Source organism: Eptesicus fuscus, chromosome 16 (genome assembly GCF_027574615.1).
Source record: "Eptesicus fuscus isolate TK198812 chromosome 16, DD_ASM_mEF_20220401, whole genome shotgun sequence".
Lineage (NCBI taxonomy): Eukaryota > Metazoa > Chordata > Mammalia > Chiroptera > Vespertilionidae > Eptesicus > Eptesicus fuscus.
This window is the reverse complement of record NC_072488.1, coordinates 44,650,002-44,662,477: the sequence shown is the minus strand read 5'-3', so window position 1 is coordinate 44,662,477 and position 12,476 is coordinate 44,650,002. Positions and strand designations below refer to the sequence as shown.

At 43.6% G+C, this 12,476-nt stretch overlaps 1 protein-coding gene across 5 annotated transcripts in view; it reads right to left on the bottom strand.

The window, feature by feature from the left end:
- Positions 1 to 12,476, bottom strand: part of ALMS1 (ALMS1 centrosome and basal body associated protein) — a 147,212-nt gene that overhangs the window by 126,840 nt on the left and 7,896 nt on the right. For 4 of the 5 annotated variants that reach the window (XM_054728597.1, XM_054728593.1, XM_054728596.1 and 1 more), the window contains exon 2: positions 9,216 to 9,341. The exons of the other annotated variant lie outside the window; for it this stretch is intronic. In XM_054728597.1, the coding sequence (XP_054584572.1) occupies positions 9,216 to 9,341 (126 nt within the window). The remainder of the gene's footprint in view (positions 1 to 9,215; positions 9,342 to 12,476) is intronic. 5 annotated transcript variants of the gene reach the window in all.

The window sequence follows — 12,476 nt, the reverse complement described above, 5'->3', positions numbered from 1 at the left end:
ATATAGAGCATGAAGTTGACCCTTAAACAATACCCGAGGATTAGAGGCACCAACCCCTATGTGCAGTTGAAAATCTGCTATGACTTCTGACTCCCCCAAAACTTAACTAACCTCAGTACTCACAGGGGATTGGTTCCAGGATCCCTGTGGCTACCAAAATCTATAGATGATCAAGTCTCTATATAAAATGGCATAGGTCAATGCATACACTCAGTCCTTTGCATGGAAGAACTCTCAACCATGGGTCAAAAACAGTACAGATATTTATGAAAAAATTCTGCCCAGCTGGTGTGTGCCCAGTGGTTGAGCATCAACCCATGAACCAAAAGGTCACTGGCTCGATTCCTGGTCAGGGCACATGCCCAGGTTTCAGGCTCGATCCCCAGTGTGGGGCATGCAGGAGGCAGCTGATCAACGACTCTCCCTCATTATTGATGTTTCTATCTCTCTATCCCTCTCCCTTCTTCTCTGATATCAATAAAAATTTAAATAAATAATTTTAAAAAATAACATGTATAAGTGAACCGACACAGTTCAAACCTGTTTTTCAACAGTAATCTGTATATTAACCCTTTGCACTTGCTTGCTTTTTTCTCGAGCTGCTACCGATTCTAACCAGTCGAGTCACACACAAAATAGGAGAACCAAGATGGTGGCAAAGTTAAACAAATAAACTGCGCCGCGCACAACAATTTCAAAAATACAACTAAAAGACAAAGCGTCTACCACCCAGAACCACAGGAGAGCTGGCTGAATGGTAGATTTACAACTAAGAAGGAAAAAGAAAGAACAAACGTGGAAGGGCTGAGGTACGGAGGTGCGTGAATTCGGCAGTTGGCGGGTGAAGGGACGTGCGGCTTTTTTTCCAACCCTAAGGGAGATAAGCTCCCCATCACTCTGAAATCCAGTTTCTGGGGACACGCGGCAGACCCAGACACCTACGGGGAGAAGCCAGACTCTCGGCCATCGTGTCGGAAAGTGAGAGTGACTTTCTTGCAGAGGTGCGCCCAGCAAGCAGTGTTTACTGTGCGGGAGCACGGAAGGAGGGGACTTGGAAACGCGGAAAGGCAGAAAAAGCAGACCTGCAGCCATTGCTGTTTGCCACGCCCTAGCCTAGTGACGCCCTGAGACCCCGCCCCGCCCCCCGCCCCGCCCCGCCCTGAGACCCGCCCCGCACATTCTACAAACCCGCCCAGGCTCCAAACAGCAGCTTTTGCATATAAATGGCCTGTTCTGTGGCAGCTTAACCAAATAAACTGCAGTTCCAGTTAGACTGCTCCAAAACCACTCAAGCAAGAGGAGAAAACTGCAGTTTTTGCTGTAACTCCTGCTGAGTGGCCTCAGACAGTAGCTGACCTGCACCCCATTGGAGACCCAGAAACGAGGGCATCTAGTGGTCGGTGTGACGACACCAGATTTCAACCACTCGCATAAGGGACACATTCAAGAGGCAGACTCAGTGAGCGCCAAAGCCCTACTGGAACAAGTCCCGGCCCATAAACGTGTCTCCTGCACAGCAACTCTTCCTTTATAGATACAGCAGGTCCTCACAGCCAATTGGCCTGGAGGAAAATTCCTCCTAGTGACACCAACAACAATCAAGACTTAACTACACAAAGGAGGACCAAGATGGAGGCATAGGGCGGACGCCTGATTGTTGCCTACCACAACAATTTTGAAACTACAACAGGAAAACAGAGCAGACACCATCCAGAACCACCGGAGGGCTGGCTGAGCAGATGCTCTACAACTAGAATAAAAGAGAGGGGTACGCGGGATGATGCTGATGCCGGTGAGCCGAAGATCACACTTTAAGAACTACGGCTCTGGCGACACAATGGCGGCCTGGAACGTGCTCAGCACAGTTCCCCCGGCGGTCTCCGGCTGAGGGGACGGCTCCACTCGCTGCCGAGCACGGACAGACGAGCCCCTGGGAGACATGGGGTGGGAGACCCCGCGCTTGCTGACCTCCAAGTCCTTTGAGAATCTCAGCACCCCGGAAGCAGCCAGGTACGCACGCCCAGCGACCGGCCACCGCTGCAGACCCGAGCGCCGACGCAGCAACCCTGCACCAGCCCGCCACCACGCACCAGGCGCACCAGAGCTTCGCCGAGCCCGCTGCCCAGCGAGTTCCGTGGCAGCCGCCCCGGAGCTTTGAGAAAATGGCCAGAGGAATTGCAGAGAAGGAATTGACCGATGAGAGTTGGGATCGGGAAGACAAGGCACCGCTGGGTCCTGGATCCAGGAGCGCTCGCCTGGCAACTGGTCGCCGCTGCAGACCCGAGTGCCGCCACAACGACCTCGGACCAGCCCGCCGCCGCGCACCGGGCGCACAGGAGCTTCGCCAAGCCCGCTGCCCAACGAATTCCACAGCAGCCGCCCCGGAGCTTTGAGAAAATGGCCGAAGGAATTGCTGAGAGGGAATTGACCGACAGGAATTGGGATCAAGAAGACGAAGCCCCGCTGGATCCCGGGTCCGGGTGAGGCCGTGCGCCCCTGGGTCCGGGTGAGGCTGGATCCCAGGACCGGGTGAGGTCGCACACACCTGGGTCCGGGTGAGGCTGGATCCCAGGACCGGGTGAGGCCACGCGCCCCTGGGTCCAGGTGAGGCCACGCGCCCCGGGGCCGGGGTGATGCTGGGTCCCAGGTCTGGGTGAGACCGCGCGCCCCTGAGTCCGGGTGAAGCCATGCCCCTGGGACCAGGCGAGACCAAACCAGAGGGAGTCGGACCTGCATTACCACCATTTGTCCACCATCCAGAGCTGAAAAGTCAGTGCCGACATGTACACAAAGGAACTGGTGGACATTGAAATTGGGTCTCAAAAGAACTGTTGGTCCAGAAAGAAACTCACTACAGACTGATTCATTTGCCTGTCAGCATAACTATTATTGCTCGTCTCACATTCGGTTCTTATAAGTATATTTCTAGTAACACATGATCTCACTCATCTAGGGGAAATGATGAACAACATAGACTGATGAACAAGAACAGACCCAGAAACAAGGAGGCATAGACTGGACTGTCGGGCCTCAGAGGGAGGGTAGGGGAAGGTGGGGGTAGGGGGGAGAGATCAATCAAAGGACTTGTGTGCATGCATACGAGCCTAACCAATGGTTAAGGACAACAGGGGGGTGGGGGCATCCATGGGGAGGGGTGTGGGATGGGAATGGGGGGATGAGGACAAATATGTGACACCTTAATCAATAAAGAAATTTTAAAAAAAATGTACTCTCAAAAAAAAAATACAGTTTATATGATTGTCAACATAGAAAATCCTAAAGAATCTACAAAAAAGCTACTATTAGAACTAGTAAATGAGATTACCAAGGTCATAGGATACAAGGTCAACATAAAAAGTCAATAATAGCCCAACCAGTGGTTGAGCATTGACCTATGATCTTGGAGGTCACAGTTCGATTCCTGGTCAGGGCACGAAATAACACTCTAAAGGAGCCAACCAGCCAGGGCAGAAAATTGAAATCTTAAAAAGTACCGGTAAGTCTAACAAAATGGGGGCTAAATTTGGTACATTAAAGACAACAAAACACTAATGAAGAAATTAAAGATCTAACCCTGGCTAGTGTGGCTCAGTTGGTTGGGTACTGTCTCTTGCACCAAAAGGTTGCCGATGGATTCCTGGTCAGGGCATACACCTAGGTTGCGAGTTTGATCCCCAGTAGGGGGAACACAGGAGGCAGCAGATTGATGTTGTGTTCTGGCATCGATGTTTCTCTCTCTCTCCCTTCCACTCTCTCTAAAGATGAGCAAAAAATATTTTTTTAAAAAAAATCACAAATTCCTCTAAAAAAAAGAAGAAATTAAAGACCTAAATAAAACTGTTGTGTTTGTGGATTAGTGAACTCAATATTAAGATGTCAAGTCTCTGTAAATTAATGTATAGACTCTAGGCAATTTAATTAAAATTGCAGCAGGTTATTTTAATAGAAATTGTCAAGCTTATTCTAAAATTTATATAGAAATTCAAATATCTAGCATAAACAAAAACATTTTTAAAAAGAGAAAGTGGGAGCACTCAACTACCTAATTTCAAGACAGTCCAGTAATTAAGAGTGTGATATTGGCATGAGGAAAGACAAATAAACCAAGAGAAACAGACCCGAACATATATGGTCAAATATGAGTATTACTGCTATCTAGTGGGAAAAGACCAAGACTGCTGCTAAACATCTTACAATACCCAGGACAGCCCACACAATAAAATATTATCTGGCCTAAAATGTCAAAAGCGGCAAGGTTGAGAAACCCTGTTCTAACAAAAAATATAGGAGAAAATCTTTGTGACCTAGGATTAGGCCAAAATTTCTCAGGTAGGACACAAGAAGTATAAACCACCAAAAAACAAAAATCAATAAGCCAACTCCATCAAAATTAAAATTTCTGCTCTTTGAGAGATAGGAAAATACAAAGAAAAAACACAGACGGAAAAAATATTTGCAAAACACATCTGATAAAGGACTTACATCTATCCTACATAATAAAGGGGTAATATGTAAATTACCATCACTCCGCTACGCCCACGATTGGGCCAGTGGGAGGCGCAGGGGGCGGGACTCAGGGTGGCCGATTGGGCCGGCGGGACGCTGAGCTCACGTTGCCAGTGGCGGCGCGAGCTCAGCGTCTGAGCCATGGCTGTGCTGTGGGACAGAAGGGGCCTCTGGGACAGCAAGCCCACGTCCTGCTGCGGACCATCAAAAGCGGGGAGCAAAAACGGGGAGCTGTCTGTCTGTCCGCTCCGGCACGAGGCCTTTCTGTGTGTCCGCTCCAGCACCAGCCGACCCCCTGCCATCAAAAGCGGTGAGCAGGCTGCTAGCAGTGTCCGCGGAGCGTGCTAGGCTTTCAGGGGCAGTGGATATGGCCTGGATGGCAGGTTAGGCCTAGGGGACCCTACACGTGCTTGATTTAATCATGCACTGGGCCTTACTAATATATAAAGAACTCTCAAAATTCAATAAATGGAACAAATCAGCAAGAAAAAAAATGGGGAACAGACTTATATAGATACTTCACTAAAGAGGAAAGATGGAGCCCTAGTGGTATGGCTCAGTTGGTTGGGTGTCCTTCAGTGAACTGAAAGGTTGCGAGTTCAATTCCCAGTCAGGGCACATGCCTGGGTTCTGGGCTCAATCCCCAGTAGGGGACATGCAATAGGCAGCTGAAGTTGCACTCTCACATCAATGTTTCTCTCTCTCTCCCTTCCCTTTTCTCTTTCTCTCTAAAAATCAGTTTAAAAATCTTAAAAAGAAGAAACATGGATGGCAAATAAGTACACAAAAAAGGTGCACCGTATTATTAGTCATTAGGAAAATACATACTAAAACCACAATGAAACACCATAATACACCTAGAATGGATAAAATTTTAAAAACTGCTAATACCAAGAGCTCAAAGAATGCAAAGCAACTAGAACTCTCATATACTATGGAGTATGTAAAATGGTACAGTCACCTAGGAAAACAGTTTTGACACTTTCTTATAATGTTAGATAATCACCTGTAAATATTTAATCACTGAGTAAGGCTTTATTTTTCCTCCAACAAATATGTACGAGTTTTTTCCCTATCTGCTCATAATTTTTCCATTTCTTTTAAGTTTATGATTATGTTCTAAATCAATGGTTCTCAAAATGGGGTCTGAGGCTCCCTGGGGGTTACTGACATCCTTTTAGTGAACCCTGTTCAGTGATCCCCTTTTCTAACTACATTTGTTAGCCTCCCTTTTCTAACTACATTTCTATGTAAGGACAGATTTTCTTCCCCCTTTTTTTTTAAAATTTTTTAAAATATATTTTTACTGGAGAGAAACCAAGATGGCGGCATAGGCAAACACCTAAACTGCTGCCTCGCACAACAATTTCAAAACTACAACTAAAAGACAAAACGGCACCATCCAGAACCACAGGAAAGCTGAGTGGAAATTCTACAACTAGAAGGAAAGAGAAAAACACATTGAGACTCAGAGGAGCTGCAAAAGGCTGAGGTACAGAAACGCGCAGGCACGTGGAGAGGGCTGGCAGCTGAGTACTCGGATGGCTTTCTCAAGCAGGAGGGAGACAAAAGCTCCCGACTGCGCTGAACTCCAGTTCCGGGCGAGACCCTGGGGACCCAGACTCATACAGGGGGGAATCTGGACTGTCAAGAAAAGAGAAAAGCACACTGAGACTCGGGGGAGCTGCGGAAGGCAGAGGTCCGGAGGCGCATTCGCACAGAGAGGATTGACTGCTGAATGCGTGGCTGGCTTTCTCAAGCGGGAGGGAGACGGAAACTCCCGACTGCACTGAACTCCAGTTCCGGGAGAGACTCTGGGAACCCAGACTCATTGGGGGAGAAACAACTGTCTGGCAGCGGGCAAAACTCGAGGGCGGCTTTCTCTGAGGTGCTTGCAACGATTACCGAGGGACACTGAGACCCAGGGGCCTCATAGGGCAGGGCTGATGGGAAGACAAGGCTGTCTGCTCCGCCCTGAGACTCTGCCCAAGCTGAGCAAAGAGGCTTTTGCAATTTTGCAAGTTTTGTCGCATAAGGCTGTCACCTGCACAGAAGTTCTCCCAGTGTGTAGACACAGCTGATCGTCACAGCCAATTGGCCTGGAAGTCAATTCCTCCCAGTGATACCAACAACAATCAAGACTTAACTACAACAAAGCTGTACACACAGTCCACAAAGGGGTGCACCAAGAGTGTCCACCTCAGTGGGGAGGCCGACCCACTGGGCCCTATAGGACACCTAGCACACAAAGCTACTCTATCAATTCAGGGAAGCAGCCAAAATGCGGAGACAAAGAAACAGGTCACAAACGAAAGAAATGGAGGAAAACAAATGACTGGATATAGAGTTCAAAACCACGGTTATAAGGTTTTTCAAGAATTTCCTAGAAAAGTCCGATAAATTTAGCGAGACCCTTGAGGATATGAAAAAGGACCAACTAGAAATTAAACATACACTGACTGAAATAAAAAATATTATATAGAGATCCAACAGCAGACTAGAGGACAGCAAGAATCAAGTCAAAGATCTGAAATACAAAGAAGCCAAAACACTCAATCGGAAAAGCAAAAAGCAAAAAGAATCCAAAAATTTGAAGATAGTGTAAGAAGCCTCTGGGACAACCTCAAGAGTACCAACATCCGAATTATGGGGGTGCCAGAAGAAGAGAGAGAGCAAGATACTGAAAACCTATTTGAAGAAATAATGACAGAAAACTTCCCCCACCTGGTGAAAGAAATAGACTTACAAGTCCAGGAAGCGCACAGAACCCCAAACAAAAGGAATCCAAAGAGGACCACACCAAGACACATCATAATTAAAATGCCAAGAGCAAAAGACAAAGAGAGAATATTAAAAACTGCAAGAGAAAAACAGTTAATTACCTACAAGGGAGTACCCATACGATTGTCAGCTGATTTCTCAACAGAAACTATGCAGGCCAGATGGGAGTGGTAAGAAATATTCAAAGTGATGAATAGCAAGAACCTACAATCAAGATTACTCTACCCAGCAAAGCTATCATTCAGAATTGAAGGTCAGATAAAGAGCTTCACAGATAAGAAAAAGCTAAAGGAGTTCATCACCACCAAACCAGTATTATACGAAATGCTGAAAGGTATTCTTTAAGAAGAGGAAGAAGAAGAAAAAGGTAAAGATAAAAATTATGAACAACAAATACATATCTATCAACAAGTGAATCTAAAAATCAGGTGAATAAAAAATCTGATGAACAGAATAAACTGGTGAATATAATAGAATCAGGGGCATAGAAAGGGAGTGGGCTGACAATTCTCGGGGGGAAAGGGGTGTGGGGGGTGCGGGAAGAGACTGGACAAAAATCGTACACCTATGGATGAGGACAGTTAGGGGGAGGTAAGGGCAGAGGGTGGGGTGGGAACCGGGTGGAGGGGAGCTATGCGGGGGGGGGGGGGGGGGGGGGGGAGAAAGAGGAACAACTGTAATAATCTGAACAATAAAGATTTATTAAATTTTTAAAAAATAAAAACAAAAGGACTGTCCTAGGAAGGAAGGAAGAAATTAATTAATTAATTAATTCTGGCTCTTTTTATTTAAAATAAATAAATAAAATATAAAATATATTTTTACTGATTCAGAGAGGAAGGGAGAGGGAGAGAAATATGGAAACATTAATAATGAGAGAGAATCACTGATTAGCTGCATCCTACATGCCCCCTACTGGGAATCGAGCCCACAACCAGGAATATGCCTTCAACCGGATTCGAACCTGGGACCCTTCAGTCCGAGGCCAACGCTTTATCCACTGTGCCAAACCAACTAGGGCAAGGCTAGATTTTCTTTACATACTTCCACCAAAATAATACATCCCAAAGGAATAAATGCAGAAGCAGATATGAGAATCTAGTTGTAAAGGTTAATTGTTTGTGTCACTTGACTGGACCACAGAGTGCCCAGATATTTGGCTAAACATTATAGTAGGTATGTCTGGATGAGATTACCATTTGATCCATAGACTGAGTAAAGCAGCTTGCCATTCCAAATGTGGGCAGGCCTCATCCAATCCTTTAAAGGCCTGAATAGAACAAAAAGCTGAGTAAGAGAGAATTCCTTCTCTCTGCCTAATGGTCTTTGAGCTGGGACATTGGTCTTCCCCTGTCTTTGGACTTGGACTCAGAATGGAACATAAACCATCAGCTGGCTTGGTCCTCAGGCCTTTAGACTCAGGCTGTAACTATACTATCAGCTCTCCTGAGTCACCAGATCACAGATATTGGGAATTCTCCATGATTACATGAGCATATACAGTGTGTGTGTATGTGTGTATATATACACACACACACACACACACACATATACATATATATATGGTGTATATATGTCTCCCACTGGTTTTATTTTTCTAATAGACCAACTGTTTTCTATGAAGCCTGACATTAAAGAAATATGCAAAAATGTTAAGCAATGCCACTCTTCCAATTAATTTTTTTTGTTGTTTGGGAAAATAGTCACTTTTCACTTTAAAATACATTATTTATGTTAATATATAATAGGTTTGGCATTTTAAATATTTTAATATTTAGTAAGCTAAATATCGATATAGATAACCCATATAAACAATAGAGAAATGGAATATTAAAGTAATTAATCTCTTTCCATTCTTCATAGCTAAATAAGAATTTCTCATACTGTTTACCAAAAGTAACACAGTTTACCAGGTATATAAGACATACCTGATCATCCCCAGAACCCTTCTGAGCTGTTTCTTCCAAAGAGACCACATTAGAATCAGAAATCTGTGTTCTACTATTTTCTTGAGATGATGACTGTTGCCATACATGACTGGTCAATGGAACAACCTGAAAGTCAAAAGCAGATTTAAATATAGTACTAACAAAATCTAACACAAATTTATTTCTCAATTGATAAACCTTTTCATATATATGACATTTCAACATCATAACCACTTATTCAAGTTATTATCCTCCCTGAACTTATGATTATCCTGTTAACTCAATATACTTTTCAATAAACTACAGCAGTTCCTTAACTTCCTATACCCCCAGAGGTAGAAGAAGCAAGCAGAGACATGCAAATTATATAAAAATCTTAATGTTTGAGATACCTCAGAAATTAGCTCTAATAGTAAGGACTAAAATAAAAGTTAGGCTCATTTTATGAAACTGGTTGAAACAGGGCTCTCCCAGTTGTAGAAGACAGCAATAAAAGCTGTGACTGCTGCCCAAGGCTGAAACAATGCAAATGAAAAAGATCAGATGCAATCAAACAAAAATGAACTAGGTCAAGTCACTCTCTGGTTCAGGGACTGATTCTCGAGATTTTACCCAATATCCCTGGAGAATAAAAACCCAAAGCTTCCCATATTAGACTTCTTCCTAAAAAAGCAGATACAAGGGACAGAGACAACCACAAAACACCAGGTAGAGAAGGGTGCACCAAAAATCAAAACAAAACAACACTCCTACTAAAAAGGTGATTACAAACTACACATTCAAAAGACATTTTAAAAATTAGAATATCTCAGAGTCTCAGAGAGATAAAGAAAGAAGACACAATGGCCATAAAAAAAGAAAGCTGTTATAAAACAGGCAGCTATGAGTCAAAAAAAGATGAATGCTGCCTGGCCAATGTGCCTCAGTGGTTGAGCATCAACCTATGAACCAGGAGATCACAATTCAATTCCTGGTCAGGGCACATGCCCAAGTGGCAGGCTTGATCCACATCAGGGGCATGCAGGAGACAGCTGATCCATGTTTCTCTCTGATCATTGATGTTTCTATCTCTCTCTCCTTTTCCCTTCCTATCTGAAACCAATAAAAAAAATATTTTTTAAAAAGATGAATGCTACTAAAAAATTAATAACAACAAATATAAAAGCCTGTGAAGGAAACCCAAGGTCATCAGATTTTCCCCCAGAATTACTGCTACTACACTTACAAAACATTTTTACAGAGCACATACAATAAGGTGTTTTTGATCATAGAAAGGCCAACTTAACTGAAAATCTATTCAATAACTAAAGAGAAAAAGGAGAGGTTTCTAAGATATAAAGTGTTCCAAGAGGTTTTTCTCAAAATACAGAGCACCATGGAACACACCCACGTTGCTTCGATGGCAATTTTTAAAAGATAAAGAAAAACAAAGAAAGCTGTTATGTACACTCATTTTGGCAATCTGAAATACCTAAATATATAACAATTCAGCCAATGTTTTGGCACAGGAAAGAAGCCCTCCAGGAAAGAATGAAAATTCAAAATGGTTATTCACTGTAGCTAAATAATGCTAGGGGTGGAGCATGAGGGGTCTTGCCTTTGAAACAGCTGATTCATAACAGCTTACAAAGAGAGGATTCAATTCATTAGAATCCTATATAATAAAAGGCTAATATGCAAATCGACTGAACAGTGGAATGACTGGTTGTTATAACGTGCACTGACCACCAGGGGGCAGATGCTTGAGGCAGAAGTTGCCCCCTGGTGGTCAGTGCATTCCCACAGGGGGAGCTCCACTCAGCCAGAAGCCCTGGCCAGGCTCATGGCTGGCGAGCGCAGAGGCAGTGGCAGGAGCTTCTCCCGCCTCTGCGGCAGCCCTAAGGATGTTCGACTGATGGCTTAGGCCCACTCCCTGAGGGCTCCCAGACTGCGAGAGGGTGCAGGCTGGGCTGAGGGACACTCCCAACCCCTCAGTGCATGAATTTCGTACACTGGGCCTCTAGTATTTGTAGAAAACTAATGCTACAATAGGAAGAAACTAGCAATTTGAAATTAACACAATGTGGAAGAAAAAGAACACTCCCCCTCACTTTATCAGTTGAAAGAAAACCTGAAAGTTAAAATTAAATGTTAGATGTTCTTATTTAAAAATCCATTTCCCAGCCCTAACCGGTTTGGCTCAGTGGATAGAGCATCGGCCTGCGGACTGAAGGGTACCAGGTTCGATTCTGGTCAAGGGCATGTACCTTGGTTGCGGGCACATCCCCAGTAGGGAGTGTGCAAGAGGCAGCTGAATCAATGTTTCTCTCTCATCGATGTTTCTAACTCTCTATCCCTCTCCTGTAAAAAATCAATAAAATATATTTTAAAGAAACACAAAATTTCCTAGAATTCCTCATTTTTATTGTCTACCTGATTTTTTGACTTTATCAAATAATTAATTTCTAATACATGTTTGATCAGCTTTCCCACAGTTGCCTCTGGATAGTAGGGTAACCCAAATATTTGATGGAGGATTCTTAAAATAAGTGCTTCAAAACTAAACAGGTGTCATCAGCAATTCTCTGATCTGAGATTAAATGCCTTTACATATAAATTAACTTTTAAAGAGTACTTCCCTAAGTCAGTTTTTAATATTAAAAGTTAAGGACTTCTGCCCTGGTCCAGATGCTGAGTTGGTTGGAGCGTCATTTAGTACACTAAAAGGTTGTGGGTTTGATTCCTGGTCAGGACATGTGCAGGAGGCAACCGATTGATGTTTCTGTCTCTCTCTCTAAAAATCAATATAAACATATTTCGGGTGATGATTACATAAATAAAAAGTTAATGGACTCCAACTATATGCCCTCTAGAAGAGAAGTAGTTTGATCTAAGGACATACATAGGCTGAAAGTAAAAGAATGGGAAAATTTTTCATGCAAATGGAAACCGAAAGAGGACAGCCGTGTCTGTGCTAGTAATAGACAAAAAGACTTTAAATCAATAACTGTTAAGAGGAGGACATTTTATAACGACAAAAGAATCAATTCACCAAGAACAAGTATTTATACACCAAATCTCAGAGCTCATAAATTACAAAGTTTGATATTACAATGATATTAAGAGACTTCAATACCTCACTTTCAATAATGGATAGAACAATCATATCGAAGAACAAGGAGATAGAGGAACTGAACTCTATAGACACTGGACCTAATAGAAATAAACAGAACATTCCACTCAACAACAGCAGAATATGCATTTCTCAAGTACACATGAAAT